The sequence below is a fragment of the Anser cygnoides genome, chromosome 14 (assembly GCF_040182565.1).
Source record: "Anser cygnoides isolate HZ-2024a breed goose chromosome 14, Taihu_goose_T2T_genome, whole genome shotgun sequence".
In the NCBI taxonomy this organism is placed as follows: domain Eukaryota; kingdom Metazoa; phylum Chordata; class Aves; order Anseriformes; family Anatidae; genus Anser; species Anser cygnoides.
In genome coordinates, this window is record NC_089886.1 from 7,008,650 (window position 1) to 7,036,537 (window position 27,888).

Here is a 27,888-nt window from a genome sequence, read left to right on the forward strand (position 1 = left end):
GTAATTTACAGTGGCCCAAAAAAACATTAATCATATTGATTAAAAATGGCCAAAGGCTCACAAGGTATGATTGTAAAGGAAAATTAAATGTTATTGAGCAGATGGGCCAGGCAGAGAGGCTAATACGGAGTTGCAGCTAAAGATGGTCTTGATTACTATCTTCATTACAGACCTGGAAGAAGGAGTATATATATCATAACTGAACTCCATGCCTGGAGCAGAATTCCGGTAAGGTCTAAAGGAAGCATTTTTATGAGCAGGAAATAATCCTAAAAAAATGGAAATGATACAGCTGGGAAAACTTATCCAGACACTGTTTTCTCAACTGGAGGTAACAACGTGAGTCTCAGGAATACCACAGGGAACACATCAAAGACTGGGAGATCAGTTTGACTTGCAAACCGGCACATTTGCAAAAACACAGACCAGAGAAAATTTGGGAGTATCTATGCACATATTTTATGAAGCAGAGGACATGGGACCAAAATGATTATTAATGGGATGAAGATTAAGAAAGGATTTCGGTAGATGTTAAAAACCTCCTTCCCCAGTGGAGTTAAACATTAACATTGGAATCGCTTTTCCAAACAATGTCCATAGTCTGGCTTTTGCATTGCAACCTGTAGCCAGTTTCAAGGCAGACACTTATAAAATCCTCACCAAAACCTGAGGCTTGCGCTGAAGACAGTCGCAGGCCTAATGTCTAGAAAAACTGCCCTAAACAGATACGATGCACTAGGGAAAGAAAAGAAGCTAGTGAAGACAAAATGCATTTCATCTGCAGTGAGCTCTTCTTTATGTGATGCATTTGCTTTCTGCTACTGCTTATTTCCCACCCCTCACCCCCACTCCCATCTTTTTACGCTGCTTTAATAATTCATCTCTTACAGGCTGGAATTAAATGTTGTGCTGACCTAAGGACCAGCGTGCCATGTACCGTATTAACATGCTGTGGGTTTAGTGCTTTGTTCTTCTCCTCTGTTGTTGCTCATGCTTCCCAGCAGAAAGCTGCACTGTGCTATTGTAGTTAGTTTTCCAAGTATAGTACTATTTGCAGAAGGACTGATATAAAACAAAAGGCCATCTAATAAAGCAGCAGAAGCAAAATTAGTTCAACCCTCATCCCTCACCTCCTTTTATAATATAGCTGTCACTTTTCCATTTGTGGTAATCTTGTTTTAATATTTATGACTGTGCTTCAGACATGGAGATTTCAACGAGGATGAATTTTTGGATTTCTTTTTCATTGTAGGAGGTTAGGTTAAATCAGGATAGCTGGTCTTCCAGAGCCCATGGGGCTGTGGAAAGGCTGTGGCTCTGGTACGGGTCACTGGAAAAGATTAAGGCAGTAGACAACATGAACCTTACACAGCATGAGAGCATGGCATCAGTGCTCAGAATACAGTCTTATCTGGGGACTATGCAAACATATAACAAGAAATAGTCTATGACCCCAAGGACTGGAACAGATGGGACTAATGGAAGGCAGTCCTTCCTGCACCTTATAGGCAAGGATCCAAGTCATGATTAGATAGCAAACCTGAAACAGCTGGCACTGAACCTGTTTCCCCTCACACATAATCTGCTAACCACAGGACTCTCATTAGCCAACCTGTCCCTATTAGAATAACCTGATTCTAACTGCAGAAGGAATGGACCTTTGCAAAGCCCGAGTGCTGCTTGAGATGGACATCAGATCTTTTCCAGTGGTGTCTCTGTTCTCTTCCTATGGGTTAGCCATCATTTGAAGGCTACCCAGAAAAGACAGTTTGCAAATAATGTTTTAGTTAAGGCAACATCCAAGTCTGTGGCTCCAAAAGTCACAGGTCCCGGGAGCTGCATGCCTGTGTCTCCTCTGGATGTTTGTCCAGAGCCTGGTAAGAGACCCTCATGATACCGGAGTGTTCTCTGTGGGGGATTTGCACATAATATGTGATCTTCATTCATGTTAGAAGTGCCACCATTGTGGGGAAATTGATCAAGTATTGACTGGAACCCCTTCAATATATTTAATGCTTAATTTTCTTTGATTTAATAAAATGGTAGCAATCCCTAAGTAACTGTATGTTTAAAAATCAAGCAAAGCAAACAGGGAAAGTTTTGACAAACACGTTGTCTTTCCTTCTTTCCTTTTTTCAACAAGTTCAGTGACCTAGTTAAGACCTTTAATATTTGGATTTTCTGTTTTGTGGTCTTGTTGGGTCAGAACTGTGTTTCAAGGCTCTAGGAAAAAAAGTACAAGAAGTTCTTAATGGGAAGCACAGGAGTGGGAGAGCAATGATTTTCAGCTGGTCCCTTTAATAGAGAGGTTAAAGTCATCTTCAGATTCCCTTGGCCCTGTCTTCTACCACCATGGCTGTAATTCCAAAGCACACTAAATGACTGAGAGTCCCGAGGAAAGATTTGTTGTCATGTTGTTAATTTTTGTTGACAAAAGCTCCCATGCCATTTCTGTTTCCTTAAACTCAGCAGCATACAAGTAAGAAGCATCCCAAATCCATTTTGATCTCAAGGAAAACATCATTTACAGTCAGGCAAACTATGACTTATTTGTCAGCTGTGTAAACTTAACGAAAAAAAATGAAATTCTAACCATGAACAGTGATGAGCAGTTCTTCAGCCAGATTATTGCTTAAATGTGAAGGAAGAAAAGCAGATCTTGATGTAGAAATCAGCAGCGCTTTGCTGCTTCCTATGTGGTCAGAGCAGCAATGCAGGAAAATGATGGAAGGGACCACGCTTCTGTGTCTTTTATATATTTGAAAGAGAAACATATATTTCTTGTGATATCATATCAGCCCAATTTGCAGTTGATCGAATATATGGGACATATCTGCTGTCAGCTATATGCATGCATAGAGCGATGGGGGAGTGTAGAATCTGTTTGGCTTTCCCCTGCTCGAAAAATCTGTGGGAACATGCTGTCGTTGGGATGTGCTGAAGAGATGCGCTCTGGCACCTACGCCACACTGGAGAACTGTGAGGACAAACATTTGGGAGGAAAGCTGAGCTGATCCTAATTGAAGCAGACACTACTGCTCTTTCATCGAAACTCCACCGGCTTCGCCAACCTGATGTCAGGTTCTCCATCACCGTGTGAGGGTCGCCTCTAGGCAGGGCATGCTAAAAATAAATTACGCATGCACCTCCCCTCCTCTTTCCCACACATGCACACAAATACTCCAAGTGAGCAAAGAAAAGCATGTGGGATCTGCTCCTTGACACCACTGCTGTCAATGAGCTCATTTTGCTGCAAGTGCAACTCTGGACAAGTGAGGATTCTAGTTCTGTATCCCAGGAGGTTTGGGCAAATGCTGAGATGGGGGCTACAGGTATTGTAGGGCTAGCATTTAATAGCTCACAGAGGACAGTAGATTGAGCTGACTGTTTTGTTTTCCCTAAAGTCTGGCCACGTTTGTCTTGAGATTTTTAGAAAACATCTGTTAATTTGGTTTCTTGGTAAGTGCAAGTACTTTTGTATGTTGGATTAGGTGGTTTCAAAGATCTCTCATACTCTAAATTTCCAAATTGCCCTTTTCTTTGCCTGTCCGCTTGGGCCATGGAGAGCAGTTTGTTCAAAATTCTCACAACATCTGCAGTTGAGCATTACAGAAATGGTTTGCCAGGAGATGGTGCAGTGTCTTCCCTCCTAGAGGCTCATCTGATGTGACATCCTCCTGGGTGGGGAAAGGCTCTGAGGTCTGGCAGGGACCATCTGTGGGTTTTTTGTTGTTGTTGTTTGGTTTTTTTTTGTCGCCTTCTGCAACAGAGACTATGAATTGTTTGTGGGGAACATCTGGGGATATTGCATTTAATCAGTTTTTTTACTGCTGTTGTTGCTCTGGGTATTAGCACTGTCTCTGTTATTCCTGTTCTCTGACAGAGGCACACAGCAGTTGAGTCTCCTGAGAGCTTAAATGCCTTCAACTAAACCATATTATTGACTTCCTTCAGGGGTAACTGGGTGAAACTTAATGGTCCGTGAGATACAAGAAGTCAGTAGAAATGATCTAATGTCCCCTTCTAATCTTAAACTCAGTGAAATGGGAAAAATTCTGCTTCTAAAGGAAATGGCAGATGAGCAGTTGCCAGGATCTCCTACCAGGCTTCTCCAGCTGTGTCCATGGGAAGCAGTTCCCTTTTTTCACTCCTGTTTGCACATTCTCAGCAGGATGGCACCATTCTCACTCCTGGAAACCAAATCCTCATTTCCATCCTTCTGTGCAGCCCTTTTGCCTTTCTTCCTCATTCAGATCCCAAGACTGGCAGCCCCTCTTTGTGGTAACCATTTCTGATAGAAACTTCTTGGTGTCCCTTCTCCTTTTACCAAAATTCATGTAAGAGATCCATTATATCTGTCATCTGTCTCCCATGGGAATCAGTTCAAACCTTCATTTCCGAATTATCCCTGGCCCTCCTGAATGCCAAAATCAGTTTTGTGCAGCTACTCTCTTGCTGACCGCTTGATAGCTTTAGCCAAATTGATCTGGATAGGCTGGAGCGATGGGCTGAGGTCAACTGCATGAAGTTCAACAAGGCCAAGTGCCGGGTCCTGCACCTGGGCTGCAACAACCCCAAGCAGAGCTACAGGCTGGGAGATGAGTGGCTGGAAAGCTGCCTGGCCGAGAAGGACCTGGGAGTATTGGTGGATAGTCGGCTGAATATGAGCCAGCAGTGTGCTCAGGTGGCCAAGAAGGCCAACGGCATCCTGGCCTGTATAAGAAGCAGTGTGGCCAGCAGGTCAAGGGAAGTGATTGTGCCCCTGTACTCGGCTCTGGTGAGGCCGCACCTCGAGTACTGTGTTCAGTTTTGGGCCCCTCGCTACAGGAAGGACATGGACGTGCTTGAGCGAGTCCAGAGAAGGGCGACCAAGCTGGTGAGGGGTCTGGAGAACAAGTCTTACGAGGAGCGGCTGAGGGAGCTGGGCTTGTTCAGCCTGGAGAAGAGGAGGCTCAGGGGCGACCTCATCGCTCTCTACAGTTACCTGAAAGGAGGCTGTAGAGAGGTGGGGGTTGGTCTGTTCTCCCACGTGCCTAGTGACAGGACGAGGGGGAATGGGCTAAAGTTGCGACAGGGGAGTTTTAGGTTGGATGTTAGGAAGAACTTCTTTACCGAAAGGGTTATTAAGCATTGGAACGGGCTGCCCAGGGAGGTGGTGGAGTCACCATCCCTGGAGGTCTTTAAAAGACGTTTAGATGTAGAGCTTAGGGATATGGTTTAGTGGAGTACTTAGTGTTAGGTCGGAGGTTGGACTCGATGATCTTGAGGTCTCTTCCAACCTAGAGAAATCTGTGAATCTGTGTGAATCTGTGAATCTGTGAAATAAAGTGTCCCAGAAATTTGTATAGACTCAAAGCATATCTTTTTCTTTCCTCTTCTGCAGAGGAAGTATGCAATTTAAAGTAGTAGGCATGTATTTTCTTAGAAGTGTTTGCAAAGGTGGCCAGAGCTGCCTCTCTTCAGCTGCTAGGTAGGTGTCCCATCCTGCTTTCAGTAAAACCAGTGTTTCCTCTCTCAGATTTAAGTGCTTTACCTTGAATATTTCCATTTGAAAAGGGAAACTAGAGAGAAACCGCAGGACTAGAAAACCTACAGCCTGGGGATTTCAAGCACGACTGAAGCATGGATGTTTTTCCCTGTCAGAATCCAAGGGCACACCAGCTCCGCAGTGGCTCCGTTTCCCCGGAGGGAGAGGGGGGGCCTCCTCCGTCTCACCCTACCACATCAGTCACCCTCTAACTAGGTACCAGGAATCTTATGATGTTATTTTGATTTCTACTGTAAGTAACAGTGTTTGAGGAAAGGTCTGAGGAGCTCTCGCGTCACCTGGTTGCAACAGGCACTGCGGAGTTGTGTCCAGAAGCAGCTGACTGTCACTGAGTTGTCTTTCCAGCATAACCGGGTGACAGTCAAGTTAACACCTTTGCTTTTACCTGATTTTGTTTGTGGAATGATAATCTGGGGAAAAAGAAGGAAAAAATATATAAAAAATAAGCCTCAGCAATGAGATCCTGTGCCTGGAGAATGAGGGATCTGGGATGCCAGTGGTGCTTGGTGCCAGGAATGTCCCAGCCAGAAACCCAACCAGATCCATTATGCAAGACTGCTCAGGACAAATACAGTTGTGCTTGCCATGGTTATCACTCATTATGAACTATATTTTCTGATTTTTTAAGGGATAACCTTTCTGTAATTAACTACAAATTCACTGTAAGATAATAGCATAGTTACAGCCCAGAATAAATATTCTCTGCCCTTCTTTCCCTTTGTGCAGCCCAAAGGCCAAGAGTAGCACATGCAAACCACCACGGATGTCTGCATTTGCATCTAAGTAAACACTCTTCACTCATGCTCACATCCTTGGTTTTGCAATTCTGCTGTTGAATAGTCCCAGTCTCCTGCCTACAGGCATGAGCTTCAGAGGCTGAACTGTCCAAATTCAGCTGTGAATTTGTATTCTTCTTCTGCGAGAAGAGCCAGCCTGTGGCCATCTCACTGCTAACAGGTAGTTAGCATGAGGTTTGCAAAGTGTGATGTTATCACTAGCCAGTTGACCAGAGGAGCTCAACTTCTTAGACTTTTCGTCCCAGTATGATCTTTATCCCTGTCATATTTCTTAATCTTTTCAGAAAGGCATCAGTCAGAGAACCGTGACTGCTGAGGAGCTGATAAGCTTCCTCCCTACTGGAAAAACAGAGTAGTTTACAATATTTACTTCCACTAGATAAGTTTTATAATAGTTAAGAGAATTTTATTAGGAAGTTGCAGAGCAATCAAATGAGAACAAAATTATTAATAAATTTGCTTAATAAAACAATTAAAGCAAGTATAAAGAAACTCCAACTACCTCTTTGTGCAGCAAATAAATGGCAGCAGCCTCTTTTTAATTCTACTGGGTTAATACACTTGGCATATCTGTAATTTAAAATAGCCCTGAGATTTAAACCATTTTGCAGCCACTGCTTTTACATGTTGCCAAGTTCCATCCCAGAAAGGTGGCTGCAGTTCTCCTGCTCTTCATTTTTCCAGCTTAAATAACACAACAGTTTCTTTGTTGTTCCTTGGGTGATAACCCTCAGCAAGCCTTTTCTTTCCAAATTATCTGCCTTGTCCACAGCCCCTCATGGTCTCAAAATACAAAGCGAGCTCGGGTTCTTTCCAAACATACTAATGATAAAGACTGTTCGTTCTCCCAGTCGGCTTTGGTGCAATCTGTTTCAAACACTGGGATTGATGAGTGTCTCAGAACAGTGTAGGAGGGCTGCCTGATCGTGACTGAGCCACAGAGTTTAAAAAAAAAAAAATCTGAAAAATAATAGATTCATTTCAAATAGAAAATAAAATTCAAGGAAGTTGTGGTTTGACTAAAACAAAAAGCAAGCCAGCCAAGTTTATTGTCTAGATTATTAATTGTGCTGTATTTTTCAGCTGCCCTGAGAATGTCACTTTAATCATTCGCTGAATCTGAAGCCTGGGTCTCCAGAGATCATGTTCTGATCTCTCACATATGGTATATCGCACTGTTCATTAGACCCACTGGTCCAGTCACATGGAAACGCCGTTCAGACTATTTCTATCTGTATCTGCTACTTTTCTTCCTGAATGTGTCAGTCCCATGATGAGGGCAGTGACTCCAGCTGATACAGACACAATTGCTGATTGCAAAGAGAGACACTGCCGTGAAAATGAAGAGAAGAGGGCTTTATTTCTGTCACGGTTCAGCCTTCAGGAAAAGTCCCTGCCCTGCAGAAATACAGATTCCCTTGGGGGAGGAAGGTGCTGAGGTATTTGAGATCATGGGCAGTGGAAAGAGGATGGGTTACCCTGTGGACACAGTGCTGGGCTGGGATGAGGCAAACCTGGGCGTCTTTCAAGAGCAAGGAAAAATGCTCACCAGTGTCACGAAACACGGTTCTCAGCTGTAAGCACTCTTGCTGTTTCAGACATCTGGCAGCTGGAATTGCAAATATCTGGGAGCAGAGACTTGCTTTGTACAGGGGGAAGCAGGATTTCTTGCTCTTCCCTCTGAATATTTGATGCTGGCAGTAGAGAAGTGGGAAACAAGGTAATCTTATCCAGGATGGCCATAAACCAGTCAACGTTGACTTCTGGTCCTCGCTGGAGAGACAGGGCTTGGATAGAGCCCAGCTAACCATGGAGCAAGCTCACATTTAGGAGCCTGTTTTCAGCCACACGTGCAGAAGAGTTGGTACTGGCGGCTACCAGCAGAAACCAGGTCAAGGGATTCCCAAGCAGCACAGAGCGCTTGCCAGGGGACCCCAAAATGTCACATCCAACTTCTCACCCTGCACTCTGTCGGGTGAGCCGGGGAGCGGGGCGTGAAATGTTGAGTCAGGATAAATGTCACAGCCAAAGGTCTTCAGAGGCAGAGTGACAACAGGAGGAGACACAAGTGCCAGGAGTTCTGACACAGGGAAAATGCTGTCACTGCCACCACCTCCAGCCTGGAGATTTATTGATAGTAAATTAGGATGTACCATAAACAGGGGTGATATTAAACGAATCTGACTGTCTCAGGGACTAAGTTTTACAACCCAAAGTGTGAGCTTTCTCTCCCTCACTGAGATCCTGAGGCGTTTTTGCAGCAGCTCCCGCGATCTCATTAAGTGCTCTCCTGAGGAAGGCTCTGACCCAGGAGAGCCCTCTCCGTGTGGCAGGCTGCTGGCTGCTGAGGTCAGATGCAAATATCCGCTGGAGAACATGGTGTGCACCCTCCAGGTGTGGTCATGGAGACCTCTTGGGTCACCACCATTGCCTCACCGGCTCCACAGCCTTCTCCACCACAGCTTTGGAGGAAACCAGGAATTGCCCATCAGGTGTCCTCAGGTACCAACGCACCCCTGGTATCAAAGGAGCTGACCTCAGTGCCACCAGCTCCTGCCTGGGGACAAACCTCGCTGGAGCTGTCTTGTGACAGCATTGAACTTAGGTGATCCTTTGCCCTCTCAGCCTGGTCTCAGCTTCTGAGGCCAAACCCATGGCTTCCTCTTGGAGTCATTGGTCACAAAGGGTTGTGCTGTCCTGCAAATGCTTTCTTTCTGCTCCATTAATGCAACTGGGGCTGTGATAGCAAGCTCTAGCTGTAGTCTCTCTCCCCCATAATAAAAAAGCTCCAGGGGCCAGACATCTGCCATGCCAGGGCTTGGTGAGCCACCATGCTTTTGTTCTCGGGGCTTCCCTTGTTCAGATAATACACTTTTTCCCAGAAGTGGCAAAATCTTCAGCAGAGCCCTGGGGACACTGTATTCAAAATCCCAAATCCTTTCTGTCTATCAGAGATAAACCAGATCTGTGAAGTTCAAGGTCAGAGCATCCCATGGCCACAAGCCCTGATCTTCGTGTGGCACAGGTTTCATTCACCAACCCACGGGGCTCAAGGAAAGTGATTTAGTCCAGACAGGCTGCAGCTTATCTCAGGGAAAATGTTTATTTTGATGGTATCCCTGACGAACCTTCTTGTCCTTCTGCTCTCATGACATTTCTCTCTGCTCCTCCAGTCTGCTCACAGTTCTCCAAGGGCGTCTATGCCATCTTTGGTTTTTATGAGAGGAGGACTGTCAACATGCTCACATCTTTCTGCGGGGCTCTCCACGTCTGCTTCATAACGCCCAGCTTCCCCGTCGAAACGTCCAACCAGTTTGTTCTCCAGCTTCGCCCAGAGCTCCAGGATGCCCTCATCAGTGTCATCGAACACTACAGCTGGCAGAAGTTTGTGTACATTTATGACGCTGACCGGGGTAAGTCACAAGCACCCCAGGAGAATTACTGTGCAATTACATGTAGTGGTGTAGACAGTCTTTGGCTCGAGAAGATCCCTTACTACAGGTTGCTGGAGACTGAGAGGGTAGCTAAAGGAAGAGTCAACCTATGCCTTCCCTGTTTTTTATTCTTTTTCTAAATATCCATTGCTGACCATTGCAACGGTGGGACATTGATATATAGAAAAAGCATTAGTCAGAACCAATACCTCTGGGTTCATAGAGTCAGACCAGAACCCAGTAACACAACGGAAATGTTTCGTATATAAGAGGTTTGGGTTTCACATGGGGAAATTGTTTATATTTAATACATCCCATTTTCATGTCTGTCCAACTCAAGACCACTCAGTCCCGTGCTTATGAATGTGGATCAGCAGCTGCTAAGGTCTCACCCGAGCCCCCATCCCATGATGATATGTGTGTATGTTTGCAGTGGTAGTATGGAAAACTTCAGGTTCTCTATGTTAGTGTTAGTTGTCTGCTTAAAATAATAAAAGCCTCTGTTGGGTTCTTGGAAGATATTGGCTAACTTTTGAAACCATGAACGAGGCTAGTGAGTCATTGCTTTGTGATTCAGTTTCTCTAGCTCTCAGATGCCTCTAAAGCTTGGAGGCTGAGAGCAAAGCAGCTTTGTGAAGGACAACACAGTGGTAAGGTCATTCACAGCTCTGTCCTGGAAGTTATTGTAAACCCCAGATGACGTTAAGAGACAATTATATGATGTAAAAGCATTCCACCCAGCTTTCTGTTGTCTCAAGGGATGGGCATGCTCTGTATCCAAACAGGACAGCAGTAGGTGGGGTGGTGTAGCAGAGTGCAAAACAGTGCTATGTGTATCTCTTCTGGAAAACTGTGCATGTAATTTAGGCAAGATCCTTTTAAAAATAATGAAGTTTTCCAATGAGGTGCTGCAAGGAGAGACAGGGGTGCTGAATATGATTGTGTATTGTGATTGTTAAGGGAGTCTCTAACCCTAACCCTAGGAGCATAGAGCCTAAACAGATCAAAAATGAGAAAGGAGCTCTGGCCCAGAGAAATGAAGTGATTTGGGTAGTGACAGACAAGAATATGCGGATTAAAACTCTTATCTGAATCCCACAGTGCGGCCTGATCCACGAGACTGATCTGTCAATTACAAAAGAAAACTAGGCCTGGAATCATCCTATTTTCCTGTGCTAGGACAGAAAAGGCAGGAGCCATTAATTCTAGGCCAGCTGTGTGTGGGCAAAATGCTACACTATTATCTGCTCATTCGAGTTCTACTGTGCTCTTGTAGTGCTATATCCAGCCCAGCATGGGACAGCTATGCAAGCTATCAGAAGGATGGAAAAATGACATTGTAAAACTACACCTTGGTTTTCCCTCTATTGTCCTCTTCCCCCTCTCTTCCCATCACAGGATTGTCAGTCCTACAGAAAGTGCTGGACACTGCAGCCGAGAAGAACTGGCAGGTGACAGCTGTCAACATCCTGACGACAACAGAAGAGGGCTACCGCATGCTCTTCCAGGAGCTGGAGAAGAAGAAGGAAAGGCTGGTGGTGGTGGACTGTGAATCTGAGCGGCTGAACATCATCCTCAGCAAGGTTGTGTCACTGTGGTTCTGCTGGGAGGGGGCTGCATGCACTGCAGAAGTTTTTCTTCCCCATTCTTGTCTGATCCATGTCTCATTGCAGCACATCATGCGTGTGTGTGAGCATAGGAGGTATTTTTCCTTTGTGTTATTTTGGAAAGTGTAAAGTCATATGAGTACTTGGAGCTCCTGTGTATTCATGCTGAGTGAGCTTTGCTGCTTCATTTTCCTTACTTGTCTGATTCCTCTTCTGAGTACTTTAACTCCCCTTACTCCCCAACAAGTTTGCTTTGTGCTAATTCCTCCAAGCAGTGCGCACAAGACATGGCACTTTCTTATTCTGCTGAGTTTTCTCACGTTTTCCCACCCCCTGTAAATTGGAGTGGAAGTGTGAACTGGCACTGCCAGACTCCTGGTCCTGCAGACTCCATGTGCTGCACCAAATTCTCACAACCAGTGCCAGCAGGAAAGAGATGGAGAAGCTTTATGGCACATGTAGTGTCCTTAGGAGCACTGCCTGCAAACAAGGCTGGAGCCCAGCATTGTCCCATGGCATCCAGCCTGCAGCAGGATCAGATGTTCCCAGCTCCCATAAAGACATGAAGCAAGAGAAACTGGTTCATTCCCATCCATCTCCTGGCTGCTTTGTCAGCTCAAGGCCAGCAGTGTGATACTGCCGTGAGGTAGACTGGTATGCAACAGAGGACTCAGCATCTCTGGTTGCATGCCCAGCCTTGTCAGTCTAGATAAATCACCCAGTATTGTAGACCCATTTTTTTTTCCCCTTTTCTTCCCTCCATGCCTCTCTTAGTGAATATGGACTCTCTCCTGAATATGGACTTCTGTGGACAGAAGACCAATGCAAGCTCATGGGCAGGCCCACTCTTCCAGGGTTTTGAGTCCCCTCTTCAACTCCAGCCACATCTTGCTCTGTCACACATACAGCCAACGTCTTCCCAAGCTGCAAATCCCATCCCACATGCTTTAGAAAGGGCCCAGCAGTGTCAAGCAGCCATTGCACTGTACCTCCTGCCGTCATACTTCTTATAACCAGCTCACTTACCTCATGCTTCACACATCGCTTTGTCTAAGCTACCTGTCACCTCCCGTCTCACACTGCAGCTGCTTGCTGTCTGGGGCAAGGACTGCCATTTCATCAGCCGCACGGCTCGGTGACGAGCACAATCCATCCTTGTTGGATGTCTCTGGGTGCTACTCTGTTATAAATCATAACAAAGGAGGCAGCAGGTTTTAACCTCAAAGTGAAGGTCACACTCACGAAAGAGACACCAGATTGTTCTGGAGGGTAAAGCCTTCAAGTCTTCTCTCTGACCATGCAGCAGCTGCAGTTGAACAAAATCTTTGACAGGACCTGGTAGTGAATTTGCCTTTCCTGCAACCGTTTGTATAAGGTATATCAGATTTCTAGGGTTAATGATGTTGCCTTTTCAAATCTGGTTTGTCTAATGGAAAGCTAAGTTCCATAGTCAGAGGTTATCTAGTTTGCCTAATATGAACAGGAAAAGAAGTCTCTATTTCAAACTTCTTCACATAACAGAAGCAAGAGTTAAATTTACATCTAACTAAAGCTATTTGCGTGACCCCCTCTGAAAAAAAAAAAAAAAAAAAAACCTGGTCCTGCTGTCCACCTGTTTCCAGGGAAATAAGAGATGATGATGTGTTTTCGTGCATAAAAGAGCAATTCCAACTGATCTCTGTGCCCAGGGGTAACTCTCCTGTTAGGGATAGGGCTGTAAAGATTTTTCTGACTTGTGCAATTCATTCCTATCCTTGTCTGACTTCTTATTCTGAGCCCCGAGGGATTTCAGGAGCAGAAGTAGTTACCCCAGTGTAAGCAGGGGATGCCAGGTCTCTTGCAACGTGGGGATGACCAGAGAGGGGCAAAGATGGTATTCAGCTCATTATCACAAAAAATTCAGCTGTGACTTAAACTCAGGCTGTCGGCTGTCTCTCAGCTCACCACACCAGGAGCCTCTGCATGGATGTCACTGTTTTGTTTGTCCTGTCTCTTTGAGTGTCTGAGGTGTTCAAAGAGCTGCCTCAGCCTCTCCGAGACATTTTAATGCATTTATCTTTTTCCCTGACAAGCCTGTCTCTGTCTTTTGGTGTCTGTGGATTTGTGCTCCCCAGTGAACAGAAGAGCTGGGGATGGCTGTTAAGCATCAGTCACTCATATATACACAGCAGTGCTTGCACATATTTAGTTTCTTCTCCACACCACCTGCATGTAACACAGACAACCCCCACTGACTCCAGCATAGTGGTCCTCCTGCTCCAGAGACCTTAGCTGATGAAGGAGCCAGCACTCAAAGTGTTAATGATACATGGAAAATGACCTGATTTCTTTCTCCTCTGTGTCACGTCTCAAGGGCATGATTTATCTTTGCCAAGGTAACTGTCATTTATGAGCCAGGCTTCAGTTCAGGGCAGGATATCCGTGGGGCTGCACTGTGTAGCCTTAATGGGATAAATAAGCGGTGGGTTGCATTATATCAAAGCACTATATTGTTTCTTCCTTGTCTCTCATTAAAATGAATAACTGGAATTTCTCCTTTGCTACTGTTTCACTCTGAGAGGATTTCTCTCTAATAGATGTCAAACTGGCCCATTAAGAAGTGGGTAATGAAACCTAGGTGGCCCAAGTGAGCTATCAGCATGCAGCCCAGCACAGCCTCTCACTACGTCCAGCCTAAGTGATAAATGCTATTATAACCTCAGCTTGCTACTGCCATCCGGACACATTAGGACTGAGCAAGCATTTTAAAATAAATTAAGATCACAAATAACTGTGTAAAACACAGGAAGCAAGCCTCATAATTCAGGTGGATGGGCTGCAAGATTAACAGCTCAGGGGAAGCTGGTCAGCAGCCCTCTCCGGTTCATCGACTCTGACACCTAATAAAATAACAAAGAGGGAGTTTGGGCAGAAGGAGCCAATGCCATCTATTGTTGACGCTGGAGAAATGGGGAATTGGATCGTAATTCTTAGGCATCGCTGTGCCCCAGAGATGCTCTTTCCTCCCACAAGTTCTGGGACTTGCTACAAGTCAGTTTCAGTTGATGAATGGAAGGGGACAAGTTGAGTCTGGTTTTGCTTCTCAGAGCTGGCACTAGAAGATACTCAGATGTAAAACTACCAATAATAAGAATACCTATCTTTGGTATACAGTTTTTTTCTGAGTGCTCCAGACTCCTCTGCAGTAGCCATTCTGAGGGAGCCTGTGGGGAGAACCACAGGACAGTGAAGCTGGTGGAGCTGAGATTAGTTGTGTAAGATACTGCTACTAAATGAAGCCTTCAGTGGAGTTAATTGCAACCCCTACATGAATGCTGGGAACCAGACAAGTTTTAATGTGCCTACAAGAGCACTTCATCAGAGAAAGGCTAAGGCAGATGAACCAGTTGCACAGAGTAAGTGTCAGCTCATTTATAATCCATTTGGAAATCCCTAAATTGTTGCTCATGAGAATCTGGGAGTGCAGTCCCATGGGAAGGATCAGTCTGTGCACACATGCCCTGGGCTTTGATGCTTCCCAAACACCTGCTACCAGCCTAGGGTGTGAGAGAAATCCTGGGTAGACTGATCTCTGGTCAAATCCAGCACGGCAGTCTCTTTGTCATCATTCTGCTATGAGGATCTTTCTGGCCTCGCTACCATTCCTGCAGACTTTGCCTGAGCATTAGCAATGCAGGCAGTAATTCAGAATCAATTCATACAACAATAGAAATAAAGGGGTAGTGCTGCTGGCAAAGAAACCTTATGGAAACAGCGCAATTCCCTGAGAAACTGGCAATTCTTTTTTTTTTTTTTTTAATGTGCTTTTTTCAGTGTTTTCTTTTTATATGTGGGTTGGTTCAAGTGCAGATGATACATGGCTCTAAGTAAACTGGTAAGAATTTAACAGTACTGCTGGAAATCAGTAGAGAGAAATTTCAGTGGAAACCTATAGCCAGCAAGCAGAATGTGATTTTGTCTGTATTCTTTCTATATTGTTTAAATCAAGGAAGAAGAAGACCATCAGGGACCATCTGATCTGTGACCCTCTCCCCCATAATCACAGGCAACCCTATACAGGTTTTGCCTTTCTACCTAGACAAGGGAAACTTTCCCAGCTACCAAGCTAACATAGGAACTTTCAAACACTACAGATCTGTAAGCAGTTGTATTGATAAAAGAGAACATAGATCTGACTGTACAGGCATCAGGGAGAACGGAGCGTGGCAAAGAGCATATATTGCGACGCCATGAATATGAAGTTATAAATAATCTCAATGAACGTGCAGGGGGAATCCTCTGTTGAGTAACTTGCTCAGGCAGCTTTGTTCTGGAGATGTGGGTTTGAAGCTACCCCAATGCACTAAAGGAGAAAAGCTGCCCTATAGCTTAAACCTGCAGGTAAGTGGCTGTGGCTGGGACTCGAGACCAGTAAATGTGCGGAATAGCTCTCTAGTCTTGCTCCATGTTTCAGTTGTGGTCACAGGACAAATGGAGTCCAGCTCTCCACTTTGTTCCTTTAGTGTCTGTTTAAAAAAAAATAAAACAGCAGTCTTCTTTCTTTTTTTTTTCTTCTTTTTCTTTTTTCCTTTTTTTTTTTTTTTCCTGAGCCCATAAGAAACAGGTTGGTTCAGGTAATTTACTCTCCGTGCCTATAGAATCTGCTTGGGAATCTTCTCCGGTCTAATTTCATGCTTGCTTCTTGAATGTCATGTGTGAAAGCGCTGTCCTTCCTCTAACAAGACTCTGAATTTTTATTTTACTATGTCTTCCTCTCCACATCTGAACTGTCTCATTGGGAAAAATTGGATAGGGAGGGCAGATGAATGAAGCTCTACTTCTTTAGCTGGTCTTTGCTAAATATCCTTGGTTTTGATCTTGCAGATCATCAAGCTTGAAAAAAATGGGAATGGATACCACTACATCCTGGCAAATCTGGTGAGTTGAGTATAGCTTATTTTTCTTACCATCCTCAGTGTTTTCTTTGGTATCTCATGCTTTGCAAAGCACTATATTTACAGTTACTGAGACTGAAGTCTTTTTAACCCATGTCTTAGTGGATTAAAAAAAATACCAAAGTCCTCTGCAGTATTCTCCTTGTGGTGTTTTCTGTCTTGAGCCAGCAAGAATATCTCCAGGGTATCTCCAACGTTGCTAGGACTTTTTGCCTCCAGATTGAATCTGTATCTTTTCAAAGCCAATTAAACCAACTGTCAATTAATGCCTGTTGTGATAATGATTTTTTTTTTGCATGTCATGGGCACCTGAGCTCCTGGCATTGCTCTCCCAGCTCCTTTCAGTTGGGCCACCAAGGAGCTGTTGACTGTTGGTAACAACTTGCATTTCCCAGCTGCTTTCAGCTTCATTTCAGTGTTTCACAGCCAACCTGAGAGCCCCACGAAGGGCAGACTTGTTAATGCTGATGCACCAAGATCCCTCTGACCTTCCAGTGAACAGAAAACATGTAACTATTCTGCAGCTTGGTGCTAAATCAAATCTGACTGTCATGGCTCTAAGGGAACCATTGGATTTAAGGTTTTCTTTAAGGAAAGGGTTGTTCCTTTACTGTAGGGAGGCATTGCCTGAGGACAGAGCTGTGCAGCAGCAGGTCCATCTTTATGGAGCAATATGCTGTCCTCTCCTGGGTGGTTAAAAAATTTCTCTGCTTCAGGAGGTTTGGGAAGAGATGAGAGAGAGGAATAGCTGTTGTCCGTAGAGCAGCTGAAGGATTTCCACAGCACAGCTCCTGCCCTCTCCTCCCCAGATGTGTCTGCCCCTCAGGGAGGGCAGCACGGCACGGGCTGGTGCTGGCACCCAGGGACTGACCCGCTCTCCCAAGGACTCCTGCTGTGCAGAGTCTGGGATCTTTGGGGGGTCTTTTGTCCTACGGGCCTGGTGCCAGCCTGTGCCATGTCTGTGGGGATGTGGTGTCCGTGTAGGGTCTGGAGCCGTTCTTCCCTCCCACAGCTGCATCTGTGAGGCAGCACGTCAGGGCCAGGGTAATTAAACTTTAAACTAGCAATTAGTCAAGCAGTTGCTGCCATTCTCCTTCTCTCAGTCCCAAGATAACTCTGTAATTTACAAGACAAAAATGGCCACATAATTACCCCGCAATGCCCTGCTACTGACCCTGCATTTCTGCGCTGGGTGCCTACCATGTAATTACAAAGTTAAAAATGTTACATTGTGCAGGGGAGACATGCAAACTGTAGAGCAGCCAATAACTCCAGTTGCTCATTTTTTTAAAAAAATATTATTTGCTGTAACCCACGTCCTAGTCCTCAGATGTTTATGAAAGTCCCTTCATTAAAGTTAAACAGGGAAGCTGTCTGAAGTAGCTGCAGTGCCCATGCCTCTGTGCTTTTATGCATACCCATGCAGAAGGCTAAATGAGAATGATGTCAGCTCTGCTCTTTGCATGGTTTCACAAAGATAAATACGTTAAAGGCATGAGGTGGTCTGATACTCAGGTGATGGGGTTGTGAAGGACATGTCCCTCTGTCTTATGATACTGCTCTCTCCCACTTTCAGCCTGAGAAAGCAGACTTTTCTCATCTTTAATTTGTTCTTAGCCTTTGCACAAATGCTGAGAGGACAGAGCTGGCTAGAAGAGGGCTGCATACTCAGCCAACATGAATTATAAATAATTAACTCAGAGCAAAAGGCTTTTCATCTCTTGAGCCCCTCCGCAGGGAGACTGTGCCTCCCAGACATGGCTCAGTGGGGGCTGCTCTGGGTGCCCACGACCCACAGGGTCTGATGGGACCACCAGAAACCACTGTTGTTTGCTGTGCTTTTCAAGCAGCTTTGATTTTGCAGGGAGAAGAGGAAGGGTGAAGGGAATAAAAACTGTTTTTTTCCTGTTCCTTAAAGCAGCAGTGCACAAGAGCCAAACTCCTGAGATAGAAAGGTTAACAAAAAAAAAAAAAAGAGAGAGAGAAAAAAAAAGAAGGATAATCAAATAACTTGGGAAAATGATAGGGAATTAAAAAAAAGAAAAAAAAAAAAAAAGGAATAACACTCCTGAAGATTAAGAAGGCCCTTTCAAGGACAGAACAAGCTTTGAGGTTTTGCTGTGCACATGGGCAGGTTCAGACACCAAAAGCTAAATCAGTGCCTGTGATGTGCTGCACCCACATGAGAGCTTAGTTCTGCAAGGAGGTTGACGAAAAGGCTGTGATGATCCTGTGTTCCTGAGACAGCTGTGGTGGTGAGGCAGGACAGCAAGCCTGCCGTACAGAGATGGCCAGGGATGTTTTATGGGACTGGCAGAAAGTGGGACATCAGCGTCTGGGAGGGTTAAACCAGTGTGATTGCTCAAATCCAAGAGATTATGATAGTTTTTACCCCTCTTCTAAGGACATCTCGTTGCTGGATTAGAGCCTTTGGAGGGTGTAGCATGCAGTAATTTATTCACGCTGACTCATACACGTAGTGGATAGACCTTAAACACCCCATATTTTCCTCTGTAGCCAAGTCCTTAGAGGACGGGGCGTTTATTGCCCACACACACACATTCCCACGTGTGCATACACGCACGCAGAGAGGACAGCCTGGTTTTGGGGAAGTGGCTCAGTCTGGAGGGCTGGGTCTAAAGAGAATAAATTAAGAGCTGCAAAATAAATTAAGAACTGCAAATGCCTGAACATTTCCAAATTAGTAATTTCTTGTCCCATGTGCTGATTGATGGAGTCCTAGTTTTAGGACTCTCATCGTATGTAAATGTAAGGCTCACAGCCCTGGCTGGGACAGGCTCTGCCCTGTGCAAGTCAAGTGAACCCTCATGGGTCGTGGTCACCAGTCTACCTGCACCAGCCAGAGCAAGTGGATGGATTTTCAACACCTCTCTTTTTGCTACATTTCCTGAGACCTTCCCCATGGGGAAAAATAATGGAAATGACACACTTGAAGCAAATGTTGGAAAATATTTATGGATATCCTCCCCCCAGAAATCTTTTTTTTGGTGATATTTTTGTTCAGAGCTATACTGAACCAAAAAGTCAGAAGCAGCACCCTACTGTCCAGTTAGCTCCAAACTGGTGCTGCATCAGGAGCGCAAAGCAAGCGAGTTTGTAAGGAAATGCACAATATGAATAAAGCCTGCAAAAATCGTCCATGGAGCATTTGAAGACAGAGGAATTCTCTGTCTGGTCACGGACAATTCATGAACAAAGAGGAACTGGCTTGCATTAATCACTGCTTGTTTGCCCAGCGGTTGCTGTCGGGCAAGCTGCAGTAAAGCACCAAGCAGAATTTGACAAGTAGCAGCAAATGAAAGCTAGTATTTCCTAGCAGGAACAGCTTTCTTTTTTTTCAGTGAAATTGCTGTTGCCAAGGTGAGACAATAATATCTCTGTGTTCACGAACAAAATGAAACCATTCTGCACCTTAGGCCATGGACAAACATCCTTCTCTGAATCTGCTCTGCCTGTTAAAGACACAACCATTCTTGTCAGCTCAGCCCTGCCCATCCCATGAAGGTTTGTCTCCAGCATCATCACCAGGGGAAGTATTCATGTGAGCATTCCTGCCTCTCCTTGGGGCAAATCTGCCACTGTCTGTGGCTTTTGCAAAGTCATGAAAAGCAGAATCTCACCCAGTACCTGTTAGAGTTACCTCGGTTAGCTTTTACCAGTTGCCAGCCTGGTTATTTGTCAGGTACACCAGCACAGGGCAGTTGCATTCATCTCTCACTCTCTCTGTACTTTTCTTTTTTTCTTTTTAGAATTCAAAGAGGTTTGGCAACTTTAAGAAGTGTTTGTTTTTGTGGGTCTTATCTTTCTAAGCTTTGTTCTCAGCTTTTGAGAGCATCGTCTAGCAGCCACAATGAAAAAAATATAAAGTCAATAGCATCAGAGGAGCAAGCTTAGAAACTTCTGGGATTTCTTTCTTTTGATGTTACTGACTTGTTCCCCATAACCTTGGCTTCATGTATCTGTCTTTCCTACACCAGGGATGTAGGTTGACTACTGTCAGTAGTGGGAGAACGTCAGCTCTCCTGGGCAGAGGAAAATTTTTGTCTTAAAATAAGTGACATTCATGTGACCTGTCTTTAAAAGAAAAGTATTAAGGACAGCTGCCACACACAGTGTTTTAGCCTTTTTTTTTTTTTCTTGGTGCATTAGTCCAGGTTCTTCTTTTAGCAAATGCTCTTGTTTGAAGTTGAATAGATAAGTGTGTGAGATTGCTGATGCTAGGGGTAGCAAGGAAACATAAAGATAAAAACAGAGTCGATTAGTTAAGTAAGCATTTCTTCCTATGCCATTTTACATCAGCATGTGTGAGTGCTGAGTTAGGCCGTGGACAGAGTTCCACTTTGCAAGCAGTTGTGATGGTTTCTGGAGGTTACTAGTACAGCAGCTTTGACAGCAGAGAGGCTTGGGCAGGAGTCAGGCAAAATCTGCTGGTTTGGTTCAATTCCCCTGTGGTTTAAATATGCCCCTTTGATATTTATTTATTTATTTGTTTGTTTTTCTTCTGAAAATAAGCACATGCAGAATGTGCACAACCTGCAATGTATTCTGCAACCACATGGGGAGAGTCTGCTGTGCCCATGATGCTGGGTACAAGACCAGTGCACAAAGATGCACTGGTGGCCCCGTCCAGTGTTGATTACTCCGTTGCCTGCACCGAGCCCCTGATTCAGCTTGCCTGGAGCTAAAATGTGATTTTCAGCCACCCATCTGCTTGAGGGCTGCCGTGGTTATTTGAATCACCTTCAGGTATTAACACGTTCTCCTGGCCCCTGAAGTCCTGCTGGATGAAGGGACAAATGAGGTCAGCAGTAGTCAGGGCTGCGTCAGTAACTGGTCTGAAACAGCTTCGTGGGAGTTTCTGGAAGGACGTGTACAGCACTGGCTTCTTGGCCTGGTAGGATCTCAAGATGCCTGATCTGGCAAAACTGCTATTCTATTGTTGGAAAGAGATGTCCTAAGTTATTTTTGGCTTTCTAAAATTATGCCAGTTAGACCTTTCCAATCTGAGAGTTTGGTGCATGTAGGCTTGTGAGAAAACTTGGCTTTCCAGGCAGAGAAGGACAGTAAAATGTACCAGTGGAATTTCTGAGGCCTGCATTTCACTTCCAAACAGCTTTTCTGTCCCAATTTGAAGATTATCAAGCACAAGGAACTCTTGTAACATTATCTCATCTGAATTATTGATAGTAAAAGGCACAGGAGTGCCCTGAATTAATTTTTGTTTGAATTAGAGTGTCTCATGTAAAAGAAAATCATCTCGTTTTGATATAAATATTGCCCACAGAGGAGAATTTGAGCTGCAGCCTTTGGAAGGACTTTTTGCAGCAGCTAATGAGGGCTCAAAAGCATGTGCGACTTACAGTGGCTTAAAAAAAATCACTGAGCATCAGGTGAGTAACTAACAGATTAAATCACAGACTTTGGAAGAAAATATGTTTGCTTAAATCACAACAAAAGGGTGTTAAACTAACAGGTTTCCTCACCCATTTCCTAATCCATTACCCCAGCTCAACTGGCAAGGGGTGACATGTAAATCCATAATAGCTTCCTCATGGTGACTTCATCAGTGCTTATTTCTAGTCCGAACTTGCCAAGCCTCAGGTTCCTCCATCAGATTTATGCTTGTTTGCTAGACTAGATATTCAATTACTGAAGTTTTGGTCCTTGTAAACTGTGATCAGGTCACCCCTTTATCATATCTTTGATTGAAGTCCTGGCATCTGTCACTACACGGCATGTTTCCCAAACCTTTAAATCAGTTTCTGCTCTGAAAGCTCTCTAAAGCACAAACATCTGCCTAAAGTGTCTGTCCCTCTGCTTGTGCTGAGCTCTCCAAGATCTGTACAATCACATTCAGAATGTGTTGCGGCAGTAGGATAGGGATGATGCAAATAATGACACACAGAAAACCTTATGTCTGCAGTACTATGCAAAAAAATGTTGTTGGTCATCTCCAGCCCTGTGTCCCTGAAGTCTGAATCCTCACCTGGTTTGCCTTGTGCTGACAGACCAGGAAAGACAGACTCATCCGGCTGCAGGACAGGGACCCTGTCTGACTGTGCCCCAGCCTCCTGTTGTTCTTTTCCCTCCTTCGCTTACCTCTGTGTTACAGTGAGAACTCACATGTTTTGCTGCCAAAATAAGATCTGACAAATTAATAATTCTGCAGAAGAGAAGAAGGCCTCTCCTGTTGGAAGGCATGGTGGACTGAGATTTGAGCAGATGGGCCCTTCTTTGACGTACCCCCCACCCCCCCCTTATTAATTCAAAGTGATGGGAGCGAGGAATGATGTTTTACTGGAGAAGTCAAGCTTGAAGATAATTTAGTTTATTAGGGATGCTCTGTCTGGAAATACTCAGCTTCCTGCTCCCTGCAGAATGACGCCGGCGTACCTTGGAGTGACAGGAGCCACTTTGCATTCACTCTGTGGACCTACAGCCATTCAGAAGCAATTGTTTTGTTTTTGCAATGTTTCTTGTAATCACAAAATCTGGTAGAGGGAGGCAGCCTGGCATTTTGGTCCATACAGGGAGAGCATCTAATGAGAGCTGGGCCAGTTTCCTGATGCTGCCACAGGTTTCTAGGTGAGCTTGGGTGAATTGCTTAAACACTTTTTGCTTAAAAGGGGATATTTCAGTGTGGGACTCAAGTTTATGAAATAAAGGGGGAAAAAAAGGCCTCAGTCTCTTCATCTCAGATGGAAAGGGACTGAGAAGACTTGAGCATGCTTGTTCCTGGGGTGATGGGGCTGGTTTAGCTTCAGCCATCAAGCCTTCTCCAGGCAGTTCACAAGAAAGGGACATTTTCTGTCTGCTATTTGGAGATGAACATTGCTGTTTCAGAGGCCCTGGAGGGCACAGAAAATGCAAAGGGAAGAGAGAAAATAACAGTGTTTCTCAGCAATTTAGCAGTCCTTAGACTCTCCAGTGTCCCTTCTCTTGCGAAAAGCCAAAACTTGCAGCAGCAGCATGGAGACTTTAGGCTGGGCTGTGGTGGGGCTGTGGGAGGTGTGCGAGGACCTGCTGCTGAATGCCCCCAGCTCAGCCTTCACTGCCCCACACCGCAGCTTCAACAGCCCCCTTGCACTGCAGGAGGCACCCTGGAGGGGAAAAGGCCAGCAATTAGCACCAATACTCCGAAATACAGACAGCGTTGGGAAGGGTGAGGCTGCGGCCAGCTGCCTGTTGGCGTCAGGACCTGGTGGGTATGGAGGGGAGAGGTGCTCTGCCACGGCTGCTGTTGCAAATAAGCAGGGAAGAGAAGACTGCTGCTACCTACCTACCGTGTTCCCAGGGGCTGGGCAGGCTGGCGTCCCATCTCTCTGATGTGTGACCTTATCTCCGCATCAGAAGGAGCAATGGCACTGGCATCCTCTGTGTGGGAAGAGGTGGCAGAAGTTTAGGATGCTGCTGCAGTGAAATGAGAGGGAGAGGTGGGGCGTGCAGGGAACTAAGCGGAGCTGGCAGGCTTGAGGAGGGTCCTGCACGCAGGAGGGAGGTTTCCCTCTGCCACCTGACAGCAGTCTGCACTGCCCGCTCGGTGACTTGGCTCCTGGTGATGCTCAGGGTATAAATAAGGAGCTAGCTCATTGCTGGGGACTTTCTTTCCAAGGCAGATCCTTCCTGAACCAGTTAATCAAGATGGATTCATGAGGCCCATTTCAAGTCATCAGTCTTCCTGCATTATGCATTTCCTTTGATGACTGAGCTCACAAGCAGTGGAGAGGAATATAAATGTGTGACTTGCTGACACCTCTCCCCGGAACCAAGGCAGCGAATGGGACAGTAAAACAACCTTTGGCTGAAAAATTGTTTCAGTTTAAGCACAGCATAAAGAACAGATGAAGCAAGGAAAACAAAATGAGGAAAGAATCCTTCCCAGTGCTGTTCTGCTTTCTATTAGAAGACATGAAGGTCTTTACCAGATGCCCATGCTATTTACTAACAGCAGGACTTCTCCATGTGATTGCTTTGCAATGTTCATTAATGCAGAGAGAACGGCCCGTGGTATGGGCTAAAGAGCAGGTTGCCTCCTTTGAACCGAGCCTGGCTGTTGCTTGAACTGTGCTGCAGATGCTGTGAGTCAGAGCAGGCTTGGAGGAGGGAGGCTGTCTGAGCCCGTCAGCACGGATGGGTCTAGATTTTTGTAGTTTATTGTCAGCCTGCTAATTTGATGGCGTTCAGAGAAAGCCAGGCATTTTCCCTGCATGCACAGGCAGGGGGCTGTGCTTTCTGCTTTGCCGAGATTATTTTGCAAAGTGAACTTAAATAAAAGGGACAGCTAATCCTGCTTTAGGGCAGGGGGTGGGCTGGCTGCCACAGTGTCCCTTCCAGCATGGCTTTGATGGGTCCCAGAGAGAACTGTGCCTGCAGAAGTGTTGTTTCCCTTTGAGTACCTGTGTCCTGGGTAGTGCCCGGGACCAGAGGGGATTTGCTTCACCTCTGGGTCCCGCTGTGTCTGCTTGCCTGGGGTGCAGGCACGGCACAGGGCTGGGGCATGGGCTCCTGCATTCCTCCTCTTCCTCCCCAGGGGACCAGCGGTGCTGAGTAAGGAGGTGAGGCCAGACACCTGAGTGTCCAACAGATAAATACCAAACGGCCAAGGTCTAAAGCTCCTGAAGAAACTCACATAGCATCAAATTCCAGAGGCTCCGCTTGTTTTCCTGTACAGCCTGATGTATTCCAGACGTGGCTGCAAAGAGAGCTTTTTGCAGTATTCATTGGTAATTTTTTGAAAAGGGTTTGGCCGTTGAGATCCCATGGAGAACCTCATTCCAGCCCTTTTCACTCCTTGCTGTATTTGATTTGATGGCAAAGGGAAGCATTTCTGTGCTGATTCTGTTCCAAATTGGTTGATACAAAGCATATTGCTGCAAGCACGTCTGCTGCTGCCCCACAGCAGTGGGTTGCAGTCAATCCTTAGTCAGACAGGCTTTCCGAGGTAAAGGAACACTCATTCACTTTATACCTTCTTTCTCTTCGTAATTCTGGTAGTGTGAGGCTTTGCATTATTAATATCTGTGATGCCATGTCCAGGACTGGAGCATAAAGGGCACCTGCCCAAGGGTGTAGTCAGGCTGCCTGCAGGCACGGGCACTCGCTGGCAGCAGGGAGCTGCTGCAGCCTCCAGATTCCTCTGAATTCTTCCCATGGTGTCCTCACATGGAGCTGCACTATATAAAACTTTAATATTAAGGATGGCAGGTTATATTTATTTCTTAGGTAGAGTCATTGTGCCCTGCTCAGTCCGCTAACAGTAAGATAACTGGCGATCAGATACCGCAGTGGGTTAAACGATCGTGTCCCAAGTGGGACAGCTGCTCTGCTCGTCTCCATCCCCTACCTTCTGTGGACTAAAGGTTAGCCTGGATAATTGGGTTGGTTTGTTTGTTTGTTTTTGGTTTATTTTCTGTTTTCCAAGTACGGTCAATTGAAAACTAAATAAAAGGTCCCTTTTTTGCAACATGTGCCTTTAGTACAAGATGTCAGATGACTGATGACTTCTTTGCTTACAGGTATTGTGATTTGTCTGTTCTAATTGTTCTTACAAGCACTGACTGGTCTTCCAGAAAGACAGATAAGTGTATTTAATTGCTGATGCTACTTCACTAGTAGAAACCTTTTCAAGAGACAATTTGTAAAAAATTTGATATATTCTTGTTTGTATGTGAGCCAGTAAGCCAGCAAGCCTCTGGGAATTGCTTTCTAATATATCTGACCTCTGGTATTCCCCAGTTCATTCGCTGTCATGTCACCCAGACCTGCTCTGAGCAGATTTCAGTGGTGCAGTAATTAAAATTACTTTGTAATTAGTACAAGGTCCTGTACTGACCTTGTACTGGGGCATGTGGAGGAGGGATAACAGGTGAAAACAGTTATTTAAGCAGTTAATAACAGTCAAAATGTAAGGACATATCCAAGGTTAATGATGTCCTCCCTGGTTCCAAATGTCTTGAACAAATGGATAAACTTCAGAGGTCTCCATACTTTAAAAAATAAAAACAAAAATAAACCACTGGAGAAAAAAAATAGTATAAAATTAGTTGTTCCTTTTATCTATTCAGATTATTTTTAAGCTTTGTATAAGACAAATCCCAATGAATATTATTGACTATTTTCTTCACTTTCAGGACGGTTTGGTTTGAATTAAAGGCGGTGTTTTTAACCACTGCTGTCTAGTCTCTGGTGTCACAGTCTTTTTTGAATTTTCCTATTTAAAACTGCTTCTTGCAGGGGTTAAGGACACCAGACACCTTACACTCTGTTGTGAACTTGGACCTTTCTTCATGCCTTTGCAGGCCTTCCAAGGAGGAGCTGGTGGCACAAACTTCAAGTTGCTGTGTGGTAGTTTCTTTTGACAGATCTTTTTCCCCTGAGCACCTCCCAGCAGCAAAATGTCAGTGTAATTTGGTCCTAGCCATGAATAACCAGTTGGCAACCTGTGAGGTCCCTCTTACTGAACCTTAGGAGCTCTGCGTGTCAAAAACCACTTGGCCTGAAATGCATTAAGATGTCAGAGACAATTACCATGCTGCATTTCCTATTCATTAATCACAGCTCTGGCTTTCTGAAACCCCTACGCTAGCAATTACAAACAAGATTGATGTGGGTTAAACCAGCATTCTGAGGAATATGTACTCACAAAATACCACTGGTTTTTTTTTAACCTAAATCACTGCACTTTGAAGCTAAACAAATCATCTATTTAGAGCATCTGTACATCCCCATCCAATCCTCAGCCTGTAAGTGGATGTTAAATTGCTTACAAAAAGCCGGAAGAAAAAGTGTGAGTCTTTAAAGGCATTTTTGAGTCACTTATGACTTTCTCAGTCTGACGCTGATGTAAGAGAGCAATTTAGTCTTTTCCTTGCAAGCTGTCTTTTCCCACAACAGGTTTCCATCTAACGGCTTGATCCTGACCTTGGAAGTTAATGAGCTAATTAGCTCCCCCAGCCTATGCACAGGGAGCACCATTTTGGGAACCTGACCAGGGTCTTGTGGGAGTGATGTGCCCTGGCTTTTTTAACTCACACCATCATCATATATTTGAGAGCAAATGGGGAGAGGAGCTCGGTGGTAGGTTGAAAGGAGAACATGCACCAGCAGCAGGCGATGGAGGGGGAAGGCAGAGCCTGAACAAACTCTTTATTGGCCAAATGATTACATTGTGCATGATTCCCTCATTCATTTTCCTGCATACATTGTGGTTGTTAATGGTACCAGGGAAAATAATTGACTGCATCTCCTGTGCCTGTATTTCAAAAGAAAAAGCACCGGACTCCACCTCTCCCGCACACAGCAGCCCAAGCCAGAGGACCGAGCCTCTAGTCAAGCACCTGCTTTGGGCAAAGGAGCACAACAAATAGTTTTGAATACCAGCAGTGCTGAAGAGATGGGATCAAAGCTGGGAGGCCACAAAATGTCCTTTTCTCCTTACTGCTTGCAGTGTCTCTCTAATTGTTTTTTTGCCTCTGTCTCAGTGGGAATGACTAATTCAATAATGCCACCCCAAAGCGCGTGTATTTGCACATTTGTTTTCATCACTTC

At 45.1% G+C, this 27,888-nt stretch overlaps 1 protein-coding gene across 7 annotated transcripts in view; it reads left to right on the forward strand.

Annotated features, from left to right (window-relative positions):
• The window catches only part of GRIA1 (glutamate ionotropic receptor AMPA type subunit 1), a 187,694-nt gene that overhangs the window by 111,857 nt on the left and 47,949 nt on the right, over positions 1-27,888 (forward strand). For all 7 annotated transcript variants that reach the window (XR_010834958.1, XM_013176000.3, XM_067005527.1 and 4 more), the window contains 3 exons: positions 9,519-9,758; positions 11,178-11,362; positions 16,250-16,303. Coding sequence is in view for 6 of the 7 variants with exons in the window: in XM_013176000.3 (XP_013031454.3) it covers positions 9,519-9,758; positions 11,178-11,362; positions 16,250-16,303 (479 nt within the window). In the remaining variant the exon portion in view is untranslated. The remainder of the gene's footprint in view (positions 1-9,518; positions 9,759-11,177; positions 11,363-16,249; positions 16,304-27,888) is intronic.